Raw genomic sequence first — 23199 nt, forward strand, 5'->3', positions numbered from 1 at the left:
GTGTTTGTTGATATAAAGGTTTCTTGGTGTGGATGTTTGAGATGTTGGGATGTTGGGATATGATACGCGTTGTTTAAAGCATTGGAGGATATGAAAGATGGGAAGAATTGATGAGAACGAATTGAACAATTGCAGGGGGTTCTTTTTTTCTTTTGCTTAAGCTTGTTTGCTTATTGTTGTTTGTACTTGCTTTTGCCCTTTTGGTACATTTCTTCGACGCGATTTTTTGACTTTACAAGCAAAATACCCGAGAGTGCGTGGCCTTGTGTAGATGGCTCTTTTTATATTAGTGGAGGGGGCTTGCGGATGTAAGTTTATTGTTTATTGGTGAAAGCGGGGGCTGGATGTTTATAGAAAGGATTTGGGGCTCTGAGATTAGGAGTGAGGGGGAAGGGAGAGTAGAGAGCATTTTACTTGGGATGTATGGTGTATGATGCATGGTTGGTGAAGTGTGAGAAGGTTTAGGGATGCAAGAAAAGGAGAGCGAGGGACTTGGTAGGCGAGGACTGGGTGGGGATAGATAAGGTGAAAGGAAGATAGAAATGCAATGCAATGGTGATGAATTCTACATAAGGATTTTATTTCGATATTATGTCATGATGTGATGTGAAGTGTTTCTGTGTTGTATACGTAATGAGAGTGTATTATATGTATGTATGTATGTATGTATGTATGTATGTATGTATGCTTTTTGTTAGAGGTGAGCATACCCAGTAGATGTATGAATAAAACTTATAGGTCAAGTATTTTGATACTTTGTTCTGGGAGTAGGGAGGTGGATGGGATGCGGTGGGGAATCAATGGATGGTAGATGGATAGATGGATAGAGAGGGTTTTTGGTAGGTGCGTAGAGCTGGGTAATGGATTTGGGGATATGAGAGGGGGGTGGGATTGGGGAGGTGGATTGGGGCTGGGGGGGGGAGGGTATGAGAAGCTTAGAGGATGGATGGGGATGGGGGGGACTAAGGTGTGGAGAGTGGGAATGTGGAGAGGTGAGAGGTGAGGTCAAAGGGAAAGGGAATAGATATGAATAAGAATAGAAAAATAGAAAAAGTTATAAAGGCAAGAGATGGATAGATAGATAGATAGATAAATAAATAAATAGATAGATAGATAGAAAAAATTAATTAATTGTATGGAAGTTTAAGAAAAGGAGAGGGGCAGGGAAAGTGCATCCAGAGAGGTGTGTGGTGTAGTATAGTATAGTATAACATGATTGATATATTTATATAAAATAGAATTGTAAAAAGAGAAGTGAAGAAAAGAAGGAAGAAAAAGATAGAAAGAAAGTGTGTTAGCGGGAGGGAAGATAAGTTGTGTAGAGAGGGCTTGGTGGATTTGCTTGGAGTGGCGAGGAGATAGTAGATTGAAGAATGGAAATGAGAGTTTGGGAGTTTAGATTTTGAGGAGGGGAATAGAGGGGGAAAGGAGAGGTGGTTTGGGAGATGGGCTGGGGATTATGAGAGGATTATTTTGGTTATCGTTTTTATTGTCACTTTTTGATGGAATGTGAAATTGCGGTTTGGGATAGTCGTGGCTTAGGATATCGAAATTGAAAATTGGAGTGCAGGATTGGGAAGTTGGGGATTGGATTACGAAGGGGAGGGTAGTGTGGGATGGAGATGAGCATCATTAGAGCGTTGAGAAGAGGGGATGAGGATATTGTGGTGGTGAGCTGGAATGACAAAAAAGGAAGAGGGGGAGGGAGAAGGGAGTGGGGGAGTGGGAGGAAGGAGATGGTATAGGGGGTGAATACGGATACAAATATAAAGACCCGATACACAAAAGTGTGATACTACAAAACGTATGTGTATCAATGACTGAAATGCTAAAATCACAAAAATCGAGAATCTGTCCGGGTAGGTAATCTTATTTCAGAAATACTTCGCCAAAATGGAAGAGTCTTTACCTAACGCACACAAAATCTTAGATCTCCCTTCTCACTCTCACCATTTTCGGCATAATTTCACAACAGCAAGTATATCTCATGATTAATTGACGTGTGAATTTATTTTATCTTAAAAAATGCACGGTGAAAATTGAGGGGAAAATGTACTTTTATTTCGATTAGTTTAGAAGGGGAGGTAAGTAGTTCTACCTAATAGGTACTAGATAGAGAATTGTAGTGTTGATGGAAGCTTATAGTTTATAGTTTGTAGTTTGTAGTTTATAGGTTAGGTGAAACTTGTTGGGGTCAGGCTTGTAGTTTGTGGGAGGAGATGTGCAACAATGGTTTTAATTTGGCGGGGGTGGTGAGTGGTTGGATGGGATGAGTTGGGGTGGATTGGTGGTGGTGGTCTTGATTGGGGGGTTGCGGTTAGTAGAGTAGTTTGTGAGTTAGATCCTTTGAGGTTACGACTTGTGGTTGTTGGGTGTACGGCTTGTAGGGATGAGGGAGGTAGTTTGGGGAAGGAGGCGTGTAATGTGATTATAGTTTACTTTAGGATATTTTTGGGCGAGTAATGGGGGTGGGAAAGGATGGTATGGATGGTATGGATGGTATGGATGGAGATTCAATGTTTGGGCGGAGTGAGTCTTATGTATTGGAAGTTGATGTTTATTTTATCAATGAGTCGACGGGATATTTTGATGGAGAGAAATATGGGCGAGGAGGAGTCAGTGATATGTGATATGTCAGAAAAGTAGTGGAGTGAAGGTTGGAAGGGCAACAAAAGGAAAAATGTACGAATGAATGAGCGTAGTATCGTGGGGTAGTCAAGATGTCGATGGAAATGAGATTGATGATATCTCTTCCGTTAAATTAGGAGGGTAGTAGGATGACATTAATGAAGAAGTTGGAAGTTCACTGCAAGCTCGAATTGAAAAGCAGAGGAAGTATCTGGCAGGATGTATAACTCCATCTCTTTGCGCTATCTGTGTGCAATGTGTTCTCTCGCTGAAACGCTTTCCAAATTTAATTTCCATGGCATCATAGTTTCACGCAATCCATGGGTAATTTTCCATTTTTTGGAATGTAGATAATTGTATGCATCAATTGCATTATGAATGGAGGTATCGCTAATCAATCCTTCATACCAATTTCCCACAACATCTATAAGAAATCTTATATTCCCAACTCTCTAAACCTTTATACATTATCCAAATAGAGGTATCCTTAATCATTTCTTCATATACATTGATATCTGATATCCCATAACATAACTCCAAATTATCCCCAAAATCATACTATATGACATAGAATTACCACACATCACACCCCATTTCAAATTAATTTCACCACAGATTTCCTACTGGATCCGTTCAGGTGCAAGCACAGCTCTCGCAGGTCTTGAAGGCATCATTGTGGAAGTGGCAGCAGTGGTGAAGTTATTGGTAGTAGCATCATCTTCTTTTTCGGAATCAGAAGAATTAACTTCGAGATCGTGGATATCGGCCTTGGAGAATCGCTTGCGGTTTAAGATGCGGCCGATGGTTATGATGAGGGAGAGGATGAGGATTGGAGTGATGGTTAGGGCGAGGCCGAGGTAGGCGTGCATTTTGCGGATGGACTGGGTATTTTTGGGTGTGGTGATTTTGTAGTCGTTGGGGTGAGGTTTGTTGGAGATTGGGATGTGGTTCCGTGGGTTATCTGTCGGGATGATAGTGTTCTTTCTTCGATGGAGAATATATATGAGGAGGAATAGTGGATAGATTGTTTGTTTGGAGGTCGACTTTATGAGGTGTAAGTGACTGAAAGATGGTTTCCTTGAGATTTGTATCGAAGTTTCTTCTTTGAATATTTGAACTTGTGCAATGTTTTTGAATGAAAAAGAATTCTATCTCAAGAGATTGAAAGACTCCAGTCCCAAGAAATAATTGACATTAGAGTTTGTGGGTGAGCTAGATTGCGAGCTAGATGGCGAGCTAGAATTAGTGAGGCTGCTAAATCCATCTTTGATTGGGAGAATTGAGGTGTCCTTATGTTTTTGCAAATTTGGGGATATTCTTGGTGTGTAATTGGCTACTAAACCATTTAGTTTTTCTTTTATTTCTATTTCGAATACCGCTAAGCTCAATTGCTCTAGTTCATCGGTCTCGTGAATCGTACTGATGATCAGTCGCGTAAAGTCTCCGTCAATGGGGCCATAATGCATTTGTAGGAGCACAACTACAACTGCGTTGTACATTACAACATGATAGCGAAAATAGTTTTATGAGTCTGGGTATGTCTACTACATTCAGCCTCCTTGCGATGCGATGATATTACCTGCTCAGAGGTCTTGAAGTATGGCATGTGATCTTTTCACCATTTGACTTTTTGGAAAAGACACGTTGAAAAATGGTACTCGAGGTCATGATGACCACAATCCCTTTGGTTTTAACAAGGCTCTGAATACTTTCGAAGTAGTAAATTTATAACAGTTTTGGCAAGACTACAATACTACACCTTCAGGATAGATGTGATGATAAACGAGCCCTAGAACGAAGAAACCAAAGTTGATCTGAATGACACCAACAGTATAAGGACAGGTTTACATGTAATAGAAATGACATTGAACAAGAAGTTTTTGACCTGCAGTGACGAAATAATGAAATACGCTAGATACCCCAGATTTTCCGGCGATTTAGAAGCTTGGCATGCTTTTTACATCGTGCAGTTTCGGAACGGCACCCCGAACTTCTTGAGACGCTCGAATAAAGAGCAGAAGAGTACGTCCCTATCACCCAAGCCAGTTCTCAAACTATTGAGGACCGCCAAAGGTACGGTAAGCGTGCTCCTTTAAACATCGCGGACAAAGACTAGTAAGCTAACGAAAAACACCACACGCACTGGCGTCGGCGTCAGCGTCAGGTAAAATAGGAGCCGCTCCTCTTGACTTGTTGCTTGGAACCGATATGCAACCCATTATTGAGAGTGGTCGACCCAATTCATGTATATTGCGACCTACGGTACGAGATACGGTCGGTCGTCGTCCTGTCGTTGCAGGGGCTGAATTGCCCCACTGTACGAATGATGCTTTGTCATCCAAATTCCAACCTCATCTGTGACACAAGGTCAATGAAGAACTGTGAAATATCGCTAATAAACACTTTCATGGATTAATTGTTGATTGAAACACTGGATGAATTAATCTGATTAACAAGAAAGTCCAATTCGTCTTTGAAAATACGGATCAATTGTACACGTTCCCGTTGATGAGAGCTATTTGATGTGCTCCAGTCATGTCACTTAAGAGGCTAGGATTTCATGTGCAGAAGGGGACAAATCTAAGCAAGAACTGTTAGGAATTAGTTCTTTACGAAGAGTTGTCAAGTGATAAGAGCTACCTTGATTATTGTTCCATGGCTTGTTCGCAGACCAGTGTTTGCTCTCAAGAACAGGTGTCGGATTCTAAACATGCCGTTTTCGAGTTAAAGTTTGCATCTCGAGCATAATACCTACATATACCTAAAGCTTCTCATGATGATTGTGCTTGCTATGAAAGTAAAGCATGTCCGGCATTCATAAGCATTATTGATACAATGACCAGCGTCAAGTATTTGTCTCTCACATGAACATGCAATCACTCGAAGTATAACAGGCTGGGGTTGCACTTTCGGTGCTCTTGCGAAATACTTTTTATATACTGGTAGAACAAATTGACTATTAGAGAAGCTATCACACTATGCAAGGTCTAAAGTCCCGCAATGATGTATATAATTATGTCAATCATGTACTATCACAGAGCTTCATGTGTGCTTAGGTTTCTCAAGGAGTTGGATCTCGAATTTTCGATTCAGTTCCTCAATTCTATCCTGTCAAATGCTTGGAAACTTCTAGTTTGTCTTGATTTCCGTAAGTCTGTGCTTTTCTGGTGTGGTAAAAGGTTTGAATGAATTGGCTCTTCTGTCAAGTAGACAAGATCATATGTATCATCCCGATCCCGATCTCTCTTTGCAAGTGTCCAAATCGGAGAATCTAATTATTTCCCGATAAAACCCGACTCTATGGTTGATATGCTCAGCCACTGACCAAAATAAAAATGAGTGAATGAATAACCAGAAACCTCGGGTTTCGGCAGAGACAAAGGTTTGTTGTTTTATGATTGACAGCCCTTTTACGTATGGGTTCCTGGATGAATATTAAACTGCAATGATGTAAGGATGGCCTTGGTTTTGTAAAATAAAAAAGATCACGTGGAGTGTTAGGGAAGAAGCAAGAGCGATGGGCTGGTAATGAAGTAATTTGGAGACCGGATAGTGAGAGAGTATAGGGCGGAACTATTTTGATGGTGAGATAACAAGAATCACTTTCTCAAGAATTGCAGGGCATATAGATAATTCAATACAAGACACATTTGATATATTTTACTTCTATGGACGTGTTTGAAGATACATTATCCTGCCTTCTTCCAGTCATCTTTTCAAGCTCATGTTGATTAAGTTGCTCTAATATTGTACATCGGATGGGCAGCATGTTCTAATTAATACAATAGAAGTAACAATTTAATATCTAATTACCTCCGCATTTTGAACTTGAAAATACTCTATAGTGAATGCCACTCTATTCGGAATACCTCGGGCCTCGACTTAAATATAGCCAATTGAAAAATTACATGCCCCAATCTGATATCACAAGGCGGGGGAACAATTCACTTCCGCGGCAGGTGCCATCTCTTGTTTCTCCTTAGCGCAGAAAACTTGGAAATCCTGTTGCGAGGCATGTACTATATCTCGCATTCGCATAGCAACCATCTCCTCGTCTTCCCCTCTCACAAATCAAACCACCTCAACCACCAAGAGGCCATCAATTATTAAATTCAAGTCAAGGTTTCTTTGACTTCAATACTTCAATACCTTCTTCGATAACAAACCTCTTTCTATTCTTTTCATTCAGATCAAAAACAACGCGACGAGTCACTATCAGTGGCTCGTCGTGGATGTGCTCAACCTCTATGAGCCTTCAATTTCTCTTTTTCTATTGATCAACAGTCTTTCAAAGAAGAACGGTTCTCAAGCAAAGGTCTCATCTATCTCATACTGCTAAGTAAGTCTTGCTACACATGCACTGAATTTCCGTTTGGTTCCTGACACTTCTTTCGCAGTCGACGTCCGTTAAAAATGCTCCAATCTGCCATACCAGCAGATCGGCATTTTTGTCAAGTATGTAATCAAGTCTGTTATCTCATTAGATATCAGTCAAAGTATTCTCGCATAGTTCTTATGGTATAAGTCTTCGATCTTCCTGCATCCTGTTTTTGTGCCATTACTGACGCGTGTTGTGCAGTCTTCCTCAAACCACGCATGCAAGCTTCTTTCGTTTTGCAATTTTCATTACCACCATGAATCAATATCGTCCTTATCACACAACATCGCCGTGTTCACTCGACACGACTTCTGGCGAAGATTTCAATTTGTCACTAAAACAGTCGTCCACCAAATTATCATTAGGTGTTCCTTCGTTCCGATGTCACTTCTATTCTTTCCTGTGTTCTTCACAGTAATGTAAGTACTGTTACTGAGTCATCTTTTTTCGATTACTGACTTTTTATACCACAGTTTTGTTCCTCTGTGTGCTCAACTGCGGAGTTGTCACACCATGACAATACCAATCAATCATTCGATCCATTCACGTGTTTCCATCACGATGGGTACCTTCTACGTTACTGCGAACCTCAAAAGTGAGCTTCAATATGGTCTCAAAATATCCTGAAAAGGGCGCAATCATGTCTTTCAATCGTCTCTGTTCAAACATACCTCCAAAACCTCTCGAGCCTTCGGCGCTGTCTATTTTAATTGGTAACGCTAAATCTCCTGCAAGATCCAGTCATTTTGCTAACAGACTAGTCAGGCGTGATAGAGACTGAGAAGTCAAAAAGGCGAAATGTGATGACGAGAATACTGGTATAATCTCTAATATTTCACCTCCCAAGACTTTTCACGTCAATGTCCAACTTTCGACTCCTGGCGGTAGAGGTATCTTCTTCAATTAGAATCAACTCTCATCAACTCTGCGAGCATCAATTAAATCTCATGCAATAATGCAGAGTATCTCTTCTTCGAATACTCTTTACAAGATACCTCTCCGTCACCTCTCACGACCTCAGAATTGCCTGATGCGCTTGAGGATAGTACCTCTACTTCAAACAGCCATTGCTTCTGCAAGCATTGCATCTTCCCTGCATCTTCAATCCATGTTTCAACAACTGTCAAGGGAGCAATTCTGAGGTCACTCCTCATCTTGCGCCTGCTTCGAGGGCTGAATCAAGTACACCTCACTGTCAACGAATCAGTATTGATGAATCTATAACAAGATATTCATACCACCAATTCAACATTGACATTTCAAGCCAAGCTTGATTGTTTCCTCACTTTCAATGACAGCCACAGCCCTCGAAGCAGAGCTCTCCAACCACTTTCCTTGACGATCGACCTCGATAACCCTTTTTTCTTTTTGTATGTAGATAGTTTGTGCTCTTGTTTTCTCTGTGTGGATTGGTTGGCTGCTGAGTAGCACGCACCATCTGAGTAGCATCCCCTTTCGGGACAATGACTACTGGAACTTGTAGCTAGAGCGGCTTAGTAGCCAATCTGAATGTCCAGTGGAGATTGCTATTTCTGACATGTTTGCCACCCATTTTAGTGGTGTAAGAGAGGTTGGCGTTTGGGTCGCGAGTAGGTTCTATCGGCGGCGGAAGCTCATTACTTGCCAACTATTCGGTGGCTGGTTTTTCAGTATGTATGGATTTGTTGAACTTTTTAGATCCGCCTATCTTGGGAGCAGCGTATAGTTGCTCCCCGCATTTCAATGGTACGTTGCTAAGTGCTTCTCCCCCTGTCCCCAATTCCCTAACAAAGAGAACACGATGCTGATACCCCAAGCCGTCGAAAGTGTCACCTACAGTGGGGAAACTATCGTATAGCAAGCCAGCTTGCCGAGTTCACTAAAACGTTATTTCAGTTGAGCACAATAGCTTATGTGTTTCAAAGACTTCTGTTCTATGAATACTTCCAGTACAACTGTTCGGCGATTTATCGTGGTACAAGCAAACCGTCCAGTATTTTAAAGGGCTGCTACTCTGCGAACGCTTCCAGTACAACTGTCTCAAGATTCGCTATAATGCAAGTAAACCGTACAGTGTTCATAGGGCTTTTGCTCGATGAACGCTTCCAGTACAACTGTATCATAGCGGGTCTCGATGCAAGTAAACCGTACAGCCACAAGCTCCGAATCTCATCATTACAGAAAGCTGTGTCTTGCCGCATTAGTTTTACCTGTAAAGAGAAATGCAAGAAAATATGGTCTGATGGGATTTTTCCCTGAAAGCTATGTCGGTATTCATTTCACTGACTTGCGAAAGTGTACGTTGACGCTCGATGGTGATGGTTGAGCCAAGTGACGGCCAGCGACGTGTATGCGGCTTATGATTCTGTTTGTGTCTTTGTTGTTTCTTGATCGTAAGTCTGTGATGAGTTGAAGATCTGTGTGGGAGTTGGCTTTATGAACCGATGGTTCAGATCTGCTCGCAACATTAGCACTTTGTTTCCGTGAATTAGAGATCATTGTGGGGACTTTGGCTTTTGTGGGGTGTCTGCTTTTGTGGGTGTTGGCTACGATCTTTCGTTCTTCGGAACTTAATTTCTCAATCTCTAATTCTAAGAAAATATCGTGTGTTGCAGGCTTGATCTAGTGGGCTTTGGGGGAGATACCGTACCTTGGTTGTTACTTGTGACCTATTGATATTTGAAAGCGCAGACCATTTGTGGAACCTCCTCAGAATATCACAGGCGCAAGGAAAACAGATCTTCAACTCAACTCTCACATTCTAACTTTCTATGGGCTTCAATAATCATCCAGCATCATACTCCAATGCACATAGCTCCATCCATTACGATAGCACGATCCACGTCTATCGCATTTGATCTTAGAACTACTGGTGTTGGCTTGCTGAGTATGCGATAAATCCCGTTTTATCGTATGCGACGATGCTCGACAGTACCTTATAGAACTTTGATCATTTGTACGGGCTGATAGTGGTAGGGAGATAACGTGCGGAGAAAGGAAGATCTTGGATCGTGTGACACTGTCCCGATCAATGAGATCCTAGCCTGACTCTTGATTGTAGATGCTTGCATCTCTCATGAGGACCGTATCGTCAAAGACGGTGCGGCTTGCAGGAATACTAGTGAGCTTTCCAAGTTTCTAGCTGGACTCATGTTCTATGAGGAGCCCTCACATGGTTGGGAGAGCAATCCCTGGCTGTGCGGCTTGCCGGGTACTAGGTCATTTTGACGCTTGGATTTTCTTCTGGACGATGATGCCGTTATTGATTTCCACTAAATATTCAGTTGGTGCAGGCAGGAGTTTAGCAATGTGTCTTGCCACCGGGGCAAGATATAACGCGAAGCTCATCAAAACTGCTTGCAAGAGTTGTTGATGGCATTGCTGAGCAATATGGAAAGCTACCCAGAACAAGGTGCAGAAAGGTGAATAGTAAGGTGTTGCCCAATGAAGAAGATACTGCATATCCAACAACTTTCATGGACTTGTCACTGCCTGAGTGTGGAGACACCTCATGGGGTTAGATTTAGTTTCTGATTGTTGTCATGTCTTTCGAGGGCGCTTGCTATTTAGCTAAATACTGTATATCTGGATACTGGTTACAGATATTTCTACCTACTTTGTTTCTCGGAGTAACGGAGTGACGTGGGTATAGTGTATTGTCTGTATGAGGAGAATTCCGAAGGCACATCCTCAGGTATATCCACTCCGTTGCGCTGCGTAAGTCTTCTCCTAGCGATGATGCGTGTCATGAATCCAAAGCGCGGACTCAGCAACTCTTCCCGGATTGGGAGAATCCTATCTTTAAAGTTCAGTCACTTCCACCTGGCATTTCCAGTGAAGGTAGAAAGCATGGCGTGGGTGAAAGTCTTGTGTCATTGTTCTGCGCGGGGGCTTTGAGAAGCTAATTGGTAGTTACCTTTCTATCCACCATTTCCAGTTCTACCTTAGCGGGTTCTACTGTGGGTGTAGCTGCAGTGGAGTTGTTCGGCGTCTACCTGCCCCTGGGGGTATACAAATGGGCGTGCTGAGGCTTCACTCCTCGGTCCACTCGGGGATTTCGTTGTTCAACCACCGGGCACTGAGACGAAATTAGGGCAGCAGACTAGTCTGTTCGTGTTGTTCGGCCAATCGATGTGCGGAGTCGTGTCGGCGCTGAGGCATTGTCCGTCCAGTTAAAAAGCAACGAACTTTGGTGACGTGGTTCTTATGGCATTTTTCGTTGACGGGGACTCTTAAATTGTGCTACTGTCTAGGTGTGGAGACACCCTAGAGGTTAAGTTTCAATTCATAAGTTTTTCTGGCGCGGGATTTGTTACTGCATTGATGGTGAACGACCTGTGTCGTACCGGAGTAGCCGTCTCTTCGTCTTGTTTCGTTCCGACCTGCCTTTCGGCGCTGAACTGCGGCAGCGATGCCCAAGGAGGGGTACTGCTTGTGGGGAGGTGTTGTTTGGTGGAAGATTCTTGCGGGTAACTTTCATGTCCGAAGATTGGTTTCGAATTTCTGAAGTCGGCGATCTCGTTTGAGGGCCTTGTTGAGACTCCTTCGGGGGACTCTGATAGGTTCCTCTTGAGGTTATCGGCTGACGGGAGGAGACGCTGGTCCTAGGCTTAGGAGAGATCCTATGATCCGTTGTTCGGTCACTTCGGTGATGCTGAGGCGGGGATGGTGAACTTGCGTTTTGACCTGTTGTTCGGTCTTCTGATTGACGAAAGTTCAGATGAGGTTTCCTGTGGGCTCAAGGAGTTGCTCGCCGGGTCACCTTCGGGTGGCTCACAGGACGGCTCTGCGAGTTCTAATGGTTTCCTCTTGCCAATCCGACTGAGTTTCTCGACGAGTTGTTCAACGAGTTGCCTTCGGGTGACTCACCGGACTTCTCATGAGATCTCGAATGGGGCGGTAGAGATCTCTGACGGGTTCCTTCGGGTTCCTTGATGAGATCTTCTCTGTGCTGGGACTTAGGTTTCTCAGGTGAGGTTCATGTTGACTTCCAGAGTTGCTCATAGAGTCGCCTTCGGGTGATTCGCCGAGCTTCTTTGCGATTTCTGATTGTTCTTCTTGCTACACCGACTGAGAGTCCAACGAGTTGTTTAACGAGCTGCCTTCGGGCGGTTCACCGAACTTCTCCGCGGGTTTCTCGACTGGGGTAGCGTGAGGCCTTCTGATAGGACCCTTCGGGGTTCCTTGACGAGGCTTCTAGAGATTCCTCGACAGCTTTCAGTTGATGCTGAGGCAGTAGTGAGAAAACTCAGTGGCGAAGTTTCAAGGGGGCTTGTGGAGGACTTCGGTCTGAAGCAGGTTTTCTGATTGGTTTATCTTACTGTCCAGTGATACCTTGGGTTCAGGTGGCTTTCTCTACGGAGTTTGCTACGCTGCGCCGGGGTCGTGGGTGGGACGTGCGGCCTTTCATGTTACTAAGTCAGCGGTGACTGGGCGGTTGGGTAGGACAGTGCCTTCGGGGTCTTCGGATCTTGTTGGTGTTGCACCACCTCTTCGTTCTGATCCGTTAGAGAGGACTTGCACCGTTGTTTTGGGTACTTACACCGACGATTTAGTATTGATTCGCTGTTCATGATGGTTGGTGAAAAGCACTCATGCTACGCTGGTTCTGGTAGTTTGCGTCCCGAAAGGGTTTGCTCTGAAGATGGTGTCGTTGCTTACTTGGGGGTTTGCTGCTTGCTGCGGTGGATGTGCTGCTGGAATGGACGGAATTGGCGGTATTGATAGATGAATTTGGTAGACGGGTTTGGTAGATGGATTGGAATTCGCTCGGAGGACCTCCTTGGCATGTCGGTGCCCTTATTCGAGAATTGAAGAGCCCGAACTACGACTCTCAACGAATACTCAGCTTGACGCAAAAGTCACCACCCTCAACAAGAACTTCAATCAAAACGACAACCCACCAAACCATCAACATGGCAAGAAAATCACAACTCTACTGCGCCAGGAACTATCACTTGTTCCACCGACATGCTTCTTTCAAAACTCACAACACATTCAATTCGACATATGCTTGGTATGGGATGAATTATGGAAGGGCGGTTATTTTGTAGTCATATGTTTTGTATTAGTAGAGATTGGCAGCAGCAGCAAGACCCTAGCACTGTAGATAGATAGCTGGAGAGATAGTGACATCACCCTCGTCATTTCCTGTAGACTTCATCCTTCTGGCATAAATTGCCCTGTTTACTTAATGGAATACCTTCTCTTAACTTGACTTGACTCTTCTATGATCTGTGGTGTGAAACTTTGGTATTGTAAAGTGATAATTTCTGGTGGGAATATACTTGACAGCGTTCTATAAGTTTACGTTTGTACTTGCCGAAAAGTTCTTGAGGTGGGGTTCGGATAAATACTTGCATTATGCATGCAGCTTCCCTGACATTTTCGTATATCCGCGTCTTTCCGTACTCGTGTCAATTTAGAAAAGCTTTCGAGCTCATTGGGTGACTGGAAACATGATTGGAGATCTCTGCACCTCTTTGCATATTAATTTTGAGGTCGGCAGCTTTTTCTACCAGCTTTCTCTCCTTAGCCTCCTTTCACGGAAATTGACAGCGGCTTAGGGACGCCCACGTTTTTGACACGAGTTAACTCGTGACACCAATGGGTGAGATAATTTGATTCTAATTTTTGATCTCAACTTTTTGAAATGATGAAATGATGACCAACACAATATCAAAAGTTCGTAGATTACACGAAAGAGAAAACGAGGAAGTTACTCGGGTATGGTAGCAACTCTTCGATTTTCTTTCCACATTACATGGATGCCAAAAGAAACGTTCGTACTCTCCTCATCATTTTCGAACTTGACTCTAAAAATCGATAGTTCTTGGGGTGCTTGTTCTCCCCATGAAGAATACCCAATTCAGATATGACTTAAGTGCCATTTTCGGATCCCAGTTCCGTACTCCAAAATGGATCGATCGGAAATAGGGATCGGAATAGTGGGTTGTTTGAGCGAGACACATAATGCACATTTTTGAAATGCAGTACTTTTGGCTTATTACTCGTATTGTGACTGAAGAAATTTTGTTCGGCTGTGTGAATGGGTGTGATATTCGGAACTGACTTATTATGATCTCTCAGACCAAATTTCGGAAGATCAACCTTTGCACGGGTCTATCATGACCTGTGGCTTCTCACTGCACATGTTGAACAGTGGCTTATCTAACCGAAAGTGTAAAGCTTCATTTTACGGTAACTTTTGACTGATACTTATAGGAAGAAAGGCTTGTACATGTATTCTGAATAGGTTACCCGAAAGGTTCGGTATTGAACATGAGAAGTATCATTGGAACTGTAGGGAATAGCTGGAAGGAATCAAGAGCTCTGAGTATCTTTCCCGTAAAATATGCATTGATGGTAATGGCTTCTTCAATTTTCCTGGGTGGAGAAGGTAGCAGTCTCGGAGTGCTTCAAGAGGACAAGTAGAGGGCCCGGGTTCTTGGTATGCAGCATCTTCCTTGGGTATATGTGCGTCTGGTAAAGATTCGATTTGATTGTGGAAATAAAGAGTCTGCATACTTTGCTAGATATAAGCCACTTCGACATACGATTCTTGAAGGGTACACAGGACCCCCGAGTCAGCTCTAGTATTTTCCCGTCAAGATTTTTTTGAAATCACTCATGATGAGGCCACAAGAATACTCAAACATGTTTAATGACTTTACGCCATGTTCATCAGTCACACGAAGGAGAGTATATGTGTCGCACCAGGATTAGACCCCAAAAATCAACTCCGTGGATTTATATCCGTAGCTTTGATTCACGAGTGACTTGACCCTTTTATATATATATTTTTGATGCTCCTCACACCTTTATTGTTATTGATAGAGAATAGGGCGAGTTCGTGTTACTGTAATGAGTAGAAATGTGTTGAGATGTAGGGTTTTTTTGATACTTCATTTGGCTGAAGGGGCTGACTAAAACTTGCGGTGGTCCATTCAATTTGCCATGAATTGTGGGCGAGCAAATTAATTGAAGTTATCCAGAGGTTTTTTTGATCAAAAAGAGACAGGCGCTTCCTCTAAAATGCGTAGCATCTGTTCCCTTGAACCATTCCACTTGTCTGAAATGGTTGACCTGACTACGCCCACTTTGCTTTACCCGATCGGGCAGATAGAAAGCACCTTCGTCCAATATACCTGTATTGATAATGAAAAACTTTGTGCGACAGAAGAATGTGTTCTATAGTTGCGTTTTCTGTAACGAAAGGGTTTTTTAGGGGAGTGCGTGGCAGGAGATTCTACCTGAGAGGGGCATAACCAGAAGTAAAAAAACTACTCAACTTCTCTTCTGATGAAATTTGATCTTCGCTGTAGACTTGCGTGTGTATCACACATTTGAACACAGTATAAATCATGCGGGCAAGTTGGTATTGAGGAAGATTAAGATCAAGTAGATACGAATTTACACACAAACTCAAAGAAGGCCCTTCATTATAGCCCTCACAAATCACCTATTTCAAAAATGATATCTTCATCTCGTTGTAGCAAAGCAATGAGGTTTGCCGCATCTCTTATGTTGAAGGGCTTACTGAGAAGATATGATTCAAAAAGTAGTCCGCCTTTTTTACAAGAAATAAAGTTGTTTTTTTGTTGGGTTGATCTTGTGAGGTCTTCGTGAACTCCACATGAAACCCCCAAACTCTGGCCACTTGTTTTTCCAGAGACCTATGAGCTTTCATTTTATGCACCTCACATTTATTTTTAGTTTAGATCATGTAAAAACTCTTGATTTCCTATATTACGCTCCTTAGAGACATCCAAAGTGACAACCGCGGCCAAAATAGTTCTGGAATTGAAAAGGGTAATTCCAACTCAACATCAAGTGAACACACCCAAGTCAGACACTCAATCACTCATAACTTCCAGCAAAGTTAACTTTTCAACTTTTTTTACTTTCTTTCCAAGATTCCCAAGACTAACTCTTCCTACCATCTTAAAATTGTCCAGAACGGCAACTTTTTCTTTTTCGTTGTAATTTCAGCTTTTCTTCCAAAAAAGCTTCAGGGAGCTGGCAGCTAGCTACCTAGCTAGCTTTTTGAGGGAAAGTTGAGTAAAATTCGAAAATCAACTATTTCTGACATGCAACAAATTTCTGCAAAATCCGAAGTGGTCCCGAAGTCCCGTGAAAGTCACAAGCATCAATGCTGGTTGGTTGAATGATAAGGTTGTAGAGAGGCCCGAGCTTCAGAACAAGATCATGTAAGCCTGACAAAAACAACCTCTCTTGGTTCATGAGAATAAATAAAGCAACAAGTTCTGGAGTTCAAAGGTTAGATTGAAATTTAACTTTCTGAATGGAGACATTGTACGGCATCAAAGAATCTTCAAAATCCTTGATGTTCTCTTCAAGATTCTCATTCTCAGCAAGCGCAATCAACAAAGAGAGTGTGTGAAAGCGTCCCGATAGAAAATATCTCTTGAGAGTTGCTAAGAATCAGCCAACCAGAAAGAACTGGGATAAGATGTGAGAAGGAATGTCAAAGCTCAGAAGCATGACAAATAATCTCGTTTTGCTGAGAAGTAAAGGAAATAACCCATCTGTGCAAGCCCAGCCATAAGGATGTCTCTCCAACTTTTACTATTATGTCAGTGAGCTCATTATTTTCTGCGTTTTTTTAAACTATCAGCAAGCCTCACTTTAGACAATCTGAGCCTCTACTTGCTCATTGTCTGCCCATTGACCAGAAGTTCTTGGGACTGAATGAACAAGGTTCAACTTGCCTTGTGGAATCTCATGGATGTGAAGTTCTACTTGCACGTGCCAGACTCGTGACCTGCTCGAATTCCTGATCAAAACTATGATCAGCAAGAAATGTTTATCTTCGGAGAGCAAAACAACCTGATGTGTTTCTATATCTAGTTATTTTTGTGTATCTTGCACGTTTGTTTGGATAAATGATCCAGAGTATACAGAGTGTAGTGGTATGCATGAATGTAGTTGGTGTAAAGCTCAGGGGCTCACTCGCTTAACCTCTTGGGCTTCTTGGATCTTGGAATAACCAATTTTTTGTTTCTATCTATAAGACAACAAAACGCCAAACTGCTTTCATATTTTGATGTCTATTGTATGTATAGGATGATTCTGATCTGGATGGAGAATGTTTTCTACTTGAAGAATGCTTTATCAATATTTTCAGGAAAACTCAATACCTATACCCTCAAGCACACAGACAGTGTGTAGTGGGTGTGAAGTAAAGACGTAGACCTGAAGATAAGACAAGCATTGAGAGACAGTCAGTCCTTTCAAATATTCTAAAATGCGTATAGACGGCCATTCTTAATCAGATGCTTCTTCAATCTCGACTTCTAAGCTAGTGGCGGCATTGAGCTTCGATGGAAACTCGAAGCCCTACACATTTTGACTCGAAAACGGCTTCGAAGTATATATTCAATGCTTAATGAATCTAGAGACGTTTATCGAGGATTAATTTGCTAAAGCGAATGAAAAGGACGCCGTTTTCGGGCCTAAGTAAAGGCGTGATAATGTTCGTGTTATTTATGCTGATGCGCATTCCAAAAAGCTCGATGTCCTTCCCATCCCAAAGTTTCAACCCCGTTGTATTATGATATTTTCCATACGATCGTATTATATTGTCTTCCATTTGTTAATCGCCAGTGCGCTCGGTCTTCATCGTATCAGCGCACCCAGTCCAAGCGTTTCGTTCCATTGCGTGTCTTCCAAGATGCCGCACCTTCACCAAGGTACAAATGTTTTTCGTAGTGCTATTCGAAGGAGATGATAAGGTAATTCTTGATCGATACAAGGTCTTTGATGAGGGCTAAGTAGAAATATGGATTAGCCACAGTTACAAGAATTGGGATCGTAGAGAAGTTCTCGGAATGAAAAAAACAATTCAACCTAGCTAGTGGGAGATTTTTCACTTCGACTATGAGAAAGTCGCTCATGGTAGGACATCTCTAGTAATTATGATGATGTCGACAAACAACCAGAATACTATCAAGATAGACTGGTAGCTCAGGCCATCTGTCGGGGATATGCCATGAACGGGTTTATGAATTTTAGAAGTTGGAGGAAGTTTTCCATAATTGTGCGCACAAACTTGGGGTACGAAAGCTCGGATGCACCAAAACGTTGACACTCGGTCAAACAGCAAAATGGTAGGTATCATTAACTGGCTTCATTGAGTCGCTTAAATTCAGATGTGCAACAATTGCAAACACAGTCTGCGTAGACCAGTAAGAAAATTGAGCTGCATGTAAAGCATGATGAGGTCGGCCACAGACGGTGAGATTCAGTAGCATTCGTCAGCGGCGCCAGCTGGAGCTAAGATGGACGATCTTGAACAAAAATATTTTATGATTGACTATGGAACGTAGCTTGATTTCCTAGATACAATGTAAATTGTAGCGCTTTATTTGAGAAATATAATGCCTCTGTCACTTGGGATTTGGATTATTAAATGCAGGATTTCACTGATCTGATAAATTGATCGAGAAGGGAGGAAATTGATGGAAAATCACCTCAGAAGTCTTTTAGAGTCTCATAGAAATTTAGAATCAAAGAGCGAAGTTGTGTACCAGTTAGTTGTCAAAGCAGAAGAAAGCTTGCGTCCTCACCGAGTGATTTCAAGGCTATTTTCAAGCAGTATAGGTGTTCTAGATGTTTCAATGTATGATTGAGTGCTCCATGGCGCCCTTTTTTCTGCCAGCTACAAAATGAGCCGCGTACAGCCGCACCGCTTTACGACGTGCAACATTAGCTAGCAGGAGGCCGGAACGTACCCCCCAATTGGCTATCAATTGGTTCTGCCAGTTGCAAGGCTACTACCAATCAGCCTACCGCTTTGCGACGTGCAACAAGAGGTCCCAATAGCAGGAGCTTTCCTTCCTACTGGATGGATATCTATTTCTGCCAGACTTATGAACTTCTGTGAGCAGCCTCACCATTTTACGACATGCAACAAGAGCCTCAGATAGCGAAATCTCCACCTCTTATTGGAAGCCATTTATTTCTGTCAGATCTGTTGATGTTAAGAGTAGCCTTACCGCTATACGATATGCAACAAGGCACTGATATGACAAAAGCTCTACCGCTCATTGAGCGTACTCTTCCTTCTGTGTTTGTGACCAATTTTTCAATCTAGATAGTTCGCTCAAAGGAGCTGGTTGAAGTTAAAGTCGGATGTGAAACACAACCCATATTAGTGGGATTAGATATGAATAGCATTTGGGACACTCTAGAATAGTCTTGCTTATGGCTTGACTATCTCGCACATCGATTACATAGAATTTAAGAGATGTGTAATTTCCATCCCCATTGCCACCATCCTCTAATTATTCGCCACAGAAATGTAAATCTAATTACTGAAGCTGCTCAGATGCTCAGATATAAAGGCACCCCAGAGACGCCCATTCATATATTGTGTTTCTCTTTGAATATTGGCACATCAGCGTTTCGGCGGAGAGAATCTCATAATCCGTCACATCATTGTTTCTCTTCGAATTCGCGCGTCGGAGAGGTATTCTGGAAGAGAAGAGATGTTAGATAGTCTGCGTGACAAAAAAGCGGAACTTCTTCTCGATGGAACAGCGGCAGATGTGTATCATTCAAACAGTGATACGGGCATTCATATTGACTTTAAATTTTTGTACCTCCCTTCAATCACTTGCGCTCATTTGACAGCCCTTGGGATACAGAGTTATGACATGAACGTAGAGGCCTTGTCCTTAGTCTGAGAAGAAGTAAAAAAGCTCTAGGCAGTCTGCGGAGCTGTTGAAAGTCAAAAGCCTAGTATTGTGTTCCGCTAGAAAAGTATTGTATCAAACAACGACTGAGGGGCTCGCACCGCGTTTTTTTTTTCAAACTTATAATTCCAGACTTCGAGTTACCGTAAATGATCGACCTTCACCTGTGTGCTGGAAGCTTCGGGAACAATAATTGACTCGTAAGGGAAAGTAGTTCGTCGCGGATCGGCAGGAGTTTGGCACCTATGTCTTTTTCGTAGTTGGGGGGATATGGTGGCGCATGTGCTTGTTGCATCTGTTGATGTCATGTTAGTGAAATCTTCCCAGAGTGTTTTGTAGGGTTTGAAAATGCCGCCTTTGATGTTCTCCAAGGAGGTGGTGTGAGACTTGATCTCGTATCTCCAGAGCGTTTTTTCAATCAAAGTTTGATGGGCTGTCGTTATAAACCGGCCTGCAACGTGGGAGTGGGAACGCTCAATCAGCCGCAGAACAAAATCACCGTCAGCAATGTCCAAAGAGCTCAGTATTCATGTTCGCTTGGTACATTAATGGTCCTGACAGTGTCGAGTTATCTTCAATTCTGGTTGTGGAATTTCTAGGTCAGTGAAAGATAATGAGAGGAAGCTTTTTCCAAAGTGCCCATATTTTCGCCTAAGCAGGTATTACCCACAGCCGAATGAAAACAGAACCGGAACCTTTTCGATAAACACATAAACTTGGATTAGAATTTTGGAGTAGCATTTGAACAAAGATGCGCATGATCCAGGTCGAGTGTCTAGCTGTGCTCTAACTTTGTGGAGAAAACCCGATGAATCGATGTGGCGCTTATTGATGACCTCATGCAGCTCCAGGGATAGTGCGTCCCAATCGATAACATAGGTTCTATTGCCTAGATATGACCCACCAGAATAGAAAGCCAGGATAGGGAATGAAAGTTGTGACTAATAGACTTTTATTGCTGCTGTAGTGTCGCGCAAAGATTTGGCACAACTTCGGGAGTGTTGAGTAGCTAGGAAAGCTTTGAGCAAGATCTTAGGGAGTTGAAGCCTGAGATGGATTGTGCTAGAGAGTCACAGATAGTGCCAAACGTTTTGGTGAGTGTCGTAGTATCCGTAGTACCTATATTCTTGGTGCCTGGCACATTGTGCTAGCAGATTTCTGTAGGCCTTGAAGCTTCGCAGGTACAAAGCGAGGTTTTAGGCACGATTATAGTACTCGGGGTTGTCTAAAGAGATTTAGCATAATAGTCAAAGTAGAACAAAGAATTGGAGTATCATAGAATCATCTAGAAACCTTATCAAAGCGCAGCGCATAGCTTTTAGATTCTCGTGTGTGGTGGTAGGTGATTCTCAAGCAGGGTTGGAGTTCCTGGCAGGAAGATACACATGGCTTAGAACTAGCTGGTTGGGGCAGATAGGAGAATGGTAAGGTAAAGTCATCTTAAGTTATGATTGTGAAGCCTCACATGCAATTTTTTGAATGAAAGTTAGGTTTTTGAATGTCAAGGAGTTAGCTCCTAGTCTCTTCTAGAGAGCTAAAGTAGTTGAACTGACTTTATATGGTACCGAAGAAACCACAAATACCAAGGATCACCTAATATCGATTTCTGTACATCATTTGATCCATAAGGGATTACATATTATAATACTCTCAGTCTAATAAGTAGAATTAACTCGGGTTGGATGGCTGTACCTTTTTCTCCAAGCTTCGTCTTCCTTCTACCTTGCTACACCCCCAGCCTCGCCTCGAAGACCAATGCCTAGGCCCCTGAATAGACAGCGTCCCAAAAACCAAGATCAGTAACAACACTCTCGCCTATATTCACTTCATAACAAAGCACCCAAAATCGTATGTTACCCCGCACAACCACTTCCAGGATACAAAAGTCTTCCTCGCGTCCAACTTCTTCCAACTTTCTCCATCCCCAAACAACAATTTTCCAAATTCGCATCTTCATCGACCACGTTCATAGATCATCATACATTGTACCTTGGTAAGCCATAGACCTTTCGCATATCTCTATTCAAACAACTCCTTCATCGCTAGCGCGCGAAAGTTTTACATTTCTTGATGTTACGTTTACCATTTGGCGGGTTGATCTCGCTCTGGTTCGCTCGGAGTTGATCAACACTGATCCATTCCATCTCATTCCTGTATAACAATCTACAACATCTTCCTCGACGTGGCAAGTGTGTCCGTTTGAAATGGTTTTACTTGCACATTCAAGCCATTACAACGTACAAGAGCTTGTATAGGATCAAGTCGTTGCTATCACGGCCTTGTCTTGTGGGTTTAAATCGGACAAATCACACAAATCCCCTACATCTCATTTCTCATTCAAGTACTTCTATTCTCCAACAGTCTATTGTACATTCTCATAATTTCCGACATTCAAGTCTTGAAAATATACAGAAGCTTTAGAAACATTCAAATCAATACAATGTACACCAGCTTTGTGTACATTCAAGTGTTATTTATATATAAGAGCTTCTCGTACATTTAGGTCTCCACAATCTATGATTCTTCCTTGTACATTCAGACCGCCTCATACATTCAAAGCCTAATAATGTACAACTTCTTGTCATACGTTACCTTGCTAATAATTTCTAGCTACTATTTCTACAATCAAACCATAAAAATCACCAATTCTACTTGAAACAATGTCCGCCGTAAATGAGAATCCCCGACTAGCTGTCGAAGCTGCACCAGCTGTCCCCGCCGCTAAGGGAAAGGCCAATGAGAAGGTCAAGGCTCCCAACAATAGGACTTCGTCCGGCAAACAGTGGACCCAAGCCGAAAAAGTATGGTTCCTTCCCTGGCATCTGGCGAAAATGGCTAATTATAACACAGGATGCAGTTGTAGTTCAGATTCTCTTTCAGGCTGCTGGCAAGAGCTTTGTTCCTAACTTCACGGCCATCAAGGCTACGGATCGCACCGAAAAGGCTGTCAGACACATTTGGGAAGCACTCAAGAAGTCTCATGCCATTGTTAAGGATGGAAATGGTACTTTTAACTCATCCCTGGCTGGTAAATCATGATTAGATCACTAATAACTGTCTTAGCTAAGGGTGAAGGTGTCGCTAAGGGTAGTTCAAAGAAACGCAAGGTAGAGATCGAGGGTAAAGGCGAAGGTATGTAATCATCTAATAATTCTAGCGCTGCATCATTAACATAATAAAAACTGGCTGTCTAGGCGTTGCTAAGAAGAAGAATAAAGTAGCGAAGAAGACTACCTCCGAGCCTGAGATCGAGGAGAACGTTAGCGACACCGGTGATTTTTACGATGACTCTGGCAACGGTGGTATCGATTCAGAAGATCAAGCAAGCGCAATTTTTGACGACGATGATTAGACTAGGAGCCTATCTTTATGGAAGTGGATGTTCTCCAGGGCAAAATGGAGGATATTCAAGGCTTTGAGGTGTGTTTGCATGGTAGAAGGTTTTATTTATTGCCAATTCCAACGATTAGTTGAAGTGTTCCTCGGAAACTTCAGCTG

General features: G+C 42.6%; 5 protein-coding genes across 5 annotated transcripts; 2 read left to right on the forward strand and 3 right to left on the reverse strand.

Annotated features, from left to right (window-relative positions):
- Positions 1-3248: 3248 nt before the first annotated feature.
- Bfra_004440 (uncharacterized protein) lies at positions 3249-3497 on the reverse strand (the record flags this gene model as incomplete). Its single annotated transcript, XM_037334845.1, has 1 exon — positions 3249-3497. One exon carries the CDS (start codon positions 3495-3497, stop codon positions 3249-3251), a length of 249 nt encoding a protein of 82 aa, XP_037193379.1.
- A 4105-nt stretch (positions 3498-7602) lies between these two features.
- On the forward strand, positions 7603-8230 carry Bfra_004441 (uncharacterized protein; the record flags this gene model as incomplete). Its single annotated transcript, XM_037334846.1, has 3 exons — positions 7603-7766; positions 7800-7896; positions 7968-8230. Exons 1-3 carry the CDS (start codon positions 7614-7616, stop codon positions 8228-8230), a joined length of 513 nt encoding a protein of 170 aa, XP_037193380.1. The 5' UTR covers positions 7603-7613.
- Positions 8231-11265: 3035 nt separating this feature from the next.
- On the reverse strand, positions 11266-12558 carry Bfra_004442ia (uncharacterized protein; the record flags this gene model as incomplete). The annotated part of the gene is made up of 5 exons (XM_037334847.1): positions 11266-11589; positions 11855-12046; positions 12108-12212; positions 12401-12483; positions 12534-12558. The coding sequence occupies 5 exons, from the start codon at positions 12556-12558 to the stop codon at positions 11266-11268; spliced, it is 729 nt and encodes a 242-aa protein (XP_037193381.1).
- Positions 12559-12577: 19 nt separating this feature from the next.
- Bfra_004443 (uncharacterized protein) lies at positions 12578-12902 on the reverse strand (the record flags this gene model as incomplete). The annotated part of the gene is made up of 2 exons (XM_037334848.1): positions 12578-12783; positions 12830-12902. 2 exons carry the CDS (start codon positions 12900-12902, stop codon positions 12578-12580), a joined length of 279 nt encoding a protein of 92 aa, XP_037193382.1.
- A 9459-nt stretch (positions 12903-22361) lies between these two features.
- On the forward strand, positions 22362-23053 carry Bfra_004444 (uncharacterized protein; the record flags this gene model as incomplete). Its single annotated transcript, XM_037334849.1, has 4 exons — positions 22362-22502; positions 22552-22729; positions 22765-22833; positions 22896-23053. The coding sequence occupies 4 exons, from the start codon at positions 22362-22364 to the stop codon at positions 23051-23053; spliced, it is 546 nt and encodes a 181-aa protein (XP_037193383.1).
- Positions 23054-23199: the final 146 nt, after the last annotated feature.

The sequence above is a fragment of the Botrytis fragariae genome (genome assembly GCF_013461495.1).
Source record: "Botrytis fragariae strain BVB16 chromosome Unknown tig00000050, whole genome shotgun sequence".
In the NCBI taxonomy this organism is placed as follows: domain Eukaryota; kingdom Fungi; phylum Ascomycota; class Leotiomycetes; order Helotiales; family Sclerotiniaceae; genus Botrytis; species Botrytis fragariae.